This window comes from Marmota monax, unplaced genomic scaffold (genome assembly GCF_021218885.2).
Source record: "Marmota monax isolate L192 unplaced genomic scaffold, Marmota_monax_Labrador192_F-V1.1 WCK01_AAM20220418_F8-fsc00079, whole genome shotgun sequence".
NCBI classification, from domain to species: Eukaryota; Metazoa; Chordata; class Mammalia; order Rodentia; family Sciuridae; genus Marmota; species Marmota monax.
In genome coordinates this window covers 86,163-92,625 of record NW_026694099.1, presented here as the reverse complement: position 1 = coordinate 92,625, position 6,463 = coordinate 86,163, and the positions used below count along the sequence as shown (strand labels likewise).

Sequence of the window (6,463 nt, the reverse complement as noted above, 5' to 3'; positions counted from 1 at the left end):
ATATGAGATTGATTTTAGCTTCATTTCTCCTTGACTTCAAGACCTGAGGTGACATTTGTTCTACACTCCTCACTCCAACTCATTCATGGCACACATGAGGCAATGGAAGAGGGAGGGTACAGGAAGTGTCAAGAATAGTTCATCTCTAAGGCAGTGCTCAGACTTGGTAAGTAAGGCACACATATTTGTGGAGTGGATCTAAACAATGTAAAAATTTAGGTGCAGATTTGGTCAAGTGTTTTTGAACTTCATGCTAGGCAAAATAATTCAACCCCACAAAACTAAAGACCAAATGTTTTCTCTAATATGGGAATGCTAATTCACAACAAGGCAGGGGGCACTAGGGAAGAATAGCGTTACCTTAGATTAGGTAGAGGGAAGTGACAGGAGGGAAGAGAAGGGGATGTGGGGATAGGAAAGATAGTAGAATGAAACAGACATTATTACTGTATGTATATATGTGACTACATGATCAATATGATTCTGCAACATGTACACTCAGAAAAATGAGAAATTATATCCTATCTACATATGATATATCAAAGTGCATAAATGCATTCTACTGTCATGTATAACTAATTAAAACAATAAAAAAATTTAAAAAGAGAAGTCAATGTCCTACTTTAAAGTAACCACCACAAAAGGTTTTTTTTTTTTTTAAATCTCTCATCAAATAATCTACTCCTAGATAAAGAACTGAAGACAGATTTTTTGATGAATTACAATGTGGAAATATTTTCTGAGCCAGAGAGACAATGTTTTCCTTAGGGTAAGGTTCCCCTTGAAACCCACACTTGCTGACAGCCTCTGCTGATTCCAGTCCACCATCCAGGTGTTCATCGCTGGGGGAGGCCTGGTGTTGAGATCTGAGGGTTTTGTAGGGCTCCTGCAGGCACCTGCTTCACTGTGGACTCTCTCAGAGCGCAGAAATACACTGCCGAGTCCTGGAGCTCTAAGGCCGAGATGGTGAAGCTGAAGGAGCTGACTGGCTTCTGTAAGTTCAGGGAAAACCGACCCTCGGTCACCTTCTCTTCCCTGTAAGACTCCTGATCGATGAGGAGGATCATTTCCCCACTTGGTGGTTGTTTGTACCAGAATAAATAATAACTAAAACTAGTAGAGTTATATACACAATTCAAGGTCACAGCCTCCTTCTCTAGCATAGAAATTGCAGCTTCATCTTGTGTTACCTTCTGGGACATGCTGGATCCTGAGAGAGACAGAGACAGACATTAGACTGATTCTCCCTGTGGCATCGTCCAGGGGGTCTTGAGGATCTAGTGTAGGAGAGCTCTGATTCCCACGCCCATCACTCTACTCTCCTAACCCCATCAGACAATAACACCCTGCCTCTGTACCCACCCTCAGAGCCAGATCCTGAGTCTGTGGCCACCCTCACCATTCTTACCAAGCCACATGGAGGCTATGACTGCCCTCAGCAGACAGGGGACCTGCATGTTAGAAGCTTCCCCGGTGAGCGAATGTGCTCTGTTCTGCCTCAAATCCAGGTCTGAAGGTCTGGCCTGTGCCTCAGAAAGCAGGTGCACAATGACTGAGTGCTTAGATGCTTCTGTGTCAGAACAGGAAATGCCACTTGGTTTCATTTTCCCTGTGTTCTGCCAAGGCTTTTGACATAAAAAGAATCTAACCTGCCTATTTGGTCTTATTGTAATTGAATGAAAAACAGTTACTTCTGGGCATGTACATGAGTCACTTTAAATTGAAGGCCATTGACAATTCAGACATTTGCTACATTCAGCCAATGCACTTAGTGTGGACTCGAAAGTTTTATGAGAAATACATTTTATTTGTGGGTTGAGGTGACTACAGAAATAAAAGATAATTCTCTTTTCATATGCTGTATGATTGTCTCAAGCAAAAACCTATATAGAGAGATGAGCATAATTACAGAAATATATACATTTTTACAAATTGGAAAAGCCCAGGGAACCAGCACCCCTATCATGCAAGACAGCACTGTCCCCATTTTTGACACTTGAGTTCTTATATTACAAAGAGATAATTTTTTTAAAGTGAAGGATGATTCAATCAGTGGCACTAGTATTAGAAAGTGGTTGTCTCCAAGCAAAGGGATCAACTGAAATGAGGAAGGAGGGCAGTATTGAGGTAAAGTAAATATTCTGTGTATTGCCTGTTAAGTGCGTGAATTTGGTTCTTAAAAAAAAGTGAATTTCATGAAAAAAGTATGCCTTATTAAGAAATAAACCTAAATAAAATAAAACATACCCAGATGAGTATTCCAGCTTTCTCTTAGTTTCAGAAATGTGTTAGTATTTTTCTAATTATTTCAGAACACCTGTGGTCTGCCATGATTACAGCCTCCTCTCAGATCCTCTAACGGCTTCCAAAGATATGGTATCAAAAATGAACCAGCAGGAGAGTTGTATGCCTGAAGAGTCTAGATATACACAAATAGATGATTAAAGAAAACAGAGGAACATGCAGCTCTGAGAATAAAGATCTATGGCTACAGATAATAATAAGAATATCATAACGTTAGATTGTCTGTAATAATCCAGATACAAGAGCCCATACTAAAAGACCCCACTTAAAAATGTACCAAACCAATCCATGCATGAACAGACATTAGACTGATTCTCCCTGTGGCATCATACAGGGGGTCTTGAGGATCTAGTGTAAGAGAGCTCTGATTCCCACGCCCATCACTCTACTCTCTTAACCCCATCAGACAATAGCACCCTGCCTCTGCCCCCACTCTCAGAGCCAGATCCTGAGTCTGTGGCCACCCTTGCCATTCTCACCAAGCCATATGGAGGCTATGACTATCCTCAGCAGACAGGGGACCTGCATGTCGGAAGCTTCCTCTGTGAACGAATGTGCTCTGTTCTGCCTCAAATCTAGGTCTGAAGGTCTGGTCTGTGCCTCAGAAAGCAGGTGCACAATGATGGAGTGCTTAGATGCTTCTGTGTCAGAACAGGAAATGCCACTTGGTTTCATTTTCCCTGTGTTCTGCCAAGGCTTTTGACATGACTAGAGAATCTAATCTACCTATTTGATCTTATTGCTATTGAATGGAAAACAGTTACTTCTGGACATGTACATGAGTCACTTAAAATTGAAGGCCATTGACAATTCAGACATTTGCTACATTCAGCCAAAGCATCTAGTGTGGACTCGAAACTTTTATGAGAAATACATTTTATTATGGGTTTTGGTGACTACAGAAATAAAAGATGATTCATCTTTTCATATGCTGTATGATTGTTTATCTCCAGCAAAAATCTATGATGAAATGTGTTCACCAATTTTTCTTTCAGATGGGAAGATAAAATTATTCACTCTCGATTATCATAACTTTCTTCCTATGCTCCAGGTTAAAGGATTCTGGGAAATTTACAGTGGATGAAGCTACTTGTCTGTTTACTGATATTATAGCAAATTTCCTGAGTGTCAGCTTTAGTCCAGTTGCACGTGCAACAGCAATCATTAGTAAGTCTGTGCTGGGAAAAATCTGACCTTCAAATACAGCACCCTGCAGTCAAAATGAGAGCAGCCAAACTCACCAGGCAAGGCGTCATTATTCACCTGCTTTAAAAAATGAAGCAATTCAAAAACAGCAATGCTTCTATCAGCTCCTGCTGTGGCAGGTATGGCTCAAAGACATTTTCCCCTAGATGCACTGCAACTGTTTTGTGTTTAAGCAACTTGTAATTTAATGACTGATTTGCTTGGCATCAATGTGCTGATTTATGTATGTGGTTTAGTTGATTACAGCTTTTAATTGCCTATGGATGTAGTCTTCCTTAAATGAATACATGAGTTTAGTGACACTTGAGTTCTTATATTACAAAGAGATAATTTTTTTAAAGTGAAGGATGATTCAATCAGTGGTACTAGTAGTAGAAAGTGGTTGTCTCCAAGCAAAGGGATCAATTGAAATGAGGAAGGAGGGCAGTATTGAGGTAAAGTAAATATTCTGTGTATTGCCTGTTATGTGGGTGAATTTGGTTCTTAAAAACATTAGACTGAACATATAAGTGAATTTCATGAAAAAATTATGCCTTATTAAAAAATAAACCTAAATAAAATAAAACATACCCAGAGGAGTATTCCAGCTTTCTCTTAGTTTCAGAAATGTGTTAGTATTTTTCTAATTATTACAGAACACCTGTGGTCTGCCATGATTATAGCCTCCTCTCAGATCCTCTAATGGCTTCCAAAGATATGGTATCAAAAATGAACCAGCAGGAGAGTTGTATGCCTGAAGAGTCTAGATACACACAAATAGATGATTAAAGAAAACAGAGGAACATGCAGCTCTGAGAATAAAGATCTATGGCTACAGATAATACTAAGAATATCATAAAGTTAGATTGTCTGTAATAATCCAGATAAAAGACCCCACTTAAAAATGTACCAAAACAATCCATGCATGAAGATGTCAGGATGGTGGTTACTGGGGTTGTAGAGAGGAAGCAGGTACAAGAGTGGCCTGGAATGGGGACAGTGCCGTCTTCCATGATAGGGGTGCTGGTTCCCTGGGCTTTTCCAATTTGTAAAAATGTATATCTTTCTATAATTATGCTCATCTCTCTATATAGGTGTTATTTTATTTTGGTCCTTTTTTATTAAACATAATTCATATAATGCACAGATACTGTATGTTCATTTCAATGAGTTTGAGAATTTTTTACACTTGTGTCACCACCATCTAAAACAGTATGTTGACTATTCCTATGACCCTATAAATTTTGTGCCCCCTTCTAGCCAATCCATACCTCCCAGAAGAAACAGTATTTTTTACTGCTATCACCATCATTGTTCTATTTTTCCTGTTCTTGAATTTAATATAAGCGAAATCACATAGTATATCGGGGGAACCAATTGATTTCTACTGTTCAACATGAGGTTTTAAAGACCCATTCATAGTGTTGTGTATAACTCAGTTCTTCTTTTCAATTGTAGAGTAAAAGTCCTTTGTATGGACATACCATGATTGTTCACAAATTCTCCTATTCATGGACATTAGAGTTGTTTCTAATTTGTGCTAAGAATGAATAAGGCTGGTACAAGTATTTTTGGATGGGTCACTTGTGGGCCTTTGTTTTTACTTTTCTTTGCTAAATACCTATGTGTGGACCTGCTAAACCAACTCAGGTCCCACAGTGATTGTGATATTTTACACTCCTACCAACACTGCCCAAAATATCCAGTTGCTCCAAACCTTTCCCCATATTGGAATTGTTAGACTGTTTGCCTTTGACCTTTCTATTTGGCATGCAGGGCATCAGAATGTGCATGTAATTTGCATTTCCCTAATGACTAATGATGTTTAGTCTATTTTATGTCCTTGGCTTCATGTGTTGAAGTTGCTATAACAAAATAGACCGGGTGGCTTCTAAATAATTTGAAATTTGTTTCTCATAGTACCTAGAAAGACTAGGATCAAGTCACCAGCAGTTCAAGTCTGGTGAGGAACTGATTCCTAGTTCACAGATACAGTCTTGTATAGGGTGGAAGGGGCAAGGAAGCTCTCTGAGGTCTCTTTTATGAGGACATTATTCCCATTGCCATCACTTCTCCAGGTCCTAACCTCCAAAAACTATTACAAAGAGGATGAGGTTTTGTTATAAACTTGTTTAATATACTTGCTGCCCTGGCATCTACATTTAGAACTGACATAAGATTTTTGAAACCCAGTTGTACTCTATCACATTTGTTTACAATTCCCATATTGTTATTCCTCAACTCATTGACCCAAAACCCAGAGTGTTACCATAGAAAACCTAATGGTAACCACCAATATCACATAAAAAATTTCCCCTCTTTGTGTATATTTTCTTTTATCTAGCCAATTTTCAACCCTATGGGAAAACTAAATTAAGAGGTAGACTCACAAGCCCTTTCTCTTTCTCTGTTCTCTCTCCCCTTCTCTGTCCTTTGTCTGTCTGTCTCTCTGTCTCTCTCTGTCTCTCTCTGTCTCTCTGTTTCTCTCTCTCTCTCTCTCTCTCTCTCTCTCTCTCTCTCTCTCTCTCTCTCTCCCCCCTGTCCCTCCCCCAGTCTTTCCCAGAGGGTTTTTCTCACTCTCCAGCTCTTTCCCAAGGCCTCAGAGTCCTGCCTGTGTACCATGAAGATACTTGAGAAGCTTTGTGGAGGCTATAGGCTTGCTCAGAGGCTGCAGCTCCTCTTAATTCTAATCTCTTATGCCAGTCAAAAGATGGCCTTTAAGATTCCATAAACATTTGACTGATTTCCCTTTATCCCTCTCTATAGAATCTTCCTCTACCTTTCACTATTTCTCAAGTGGTGACAACTTTCTAGAATTAGTTCATTCAAATTTCTCTGCATCCTCAGCTTCCTGAACAGTTTGTTTTGTTCTATGTGTAACTTTGATTTGTTAGGTTGTCCAGTTAATATTGGTAGTAAGGGTGAGAGTGATAGTTTTTTTTTTCTGCATTCAAATTATAAACATAATTTTAAA

At 39.2% G+C, this 6,463-nt stretch overlaps 1 gene segment (V, D, J or C); it reads right to left on the bottom strand.

The window, feature by feature from the left end:
• Nucleotides 1-645: 645 nt before the first annotated feature.
• LOC124107376 (T cell receptor alpha variable 19-like) lies at nt 646-1,641 on the bottom strand. The segment is given in 2 exon segments: nt 646-1,210; nt 1,409-1,641. Coding segments are annotated over 2 exon segments (570 nt in total).
• Between the last annotated feature and the right edge of the window lie 4,822 nt (nt 1,642-6,463).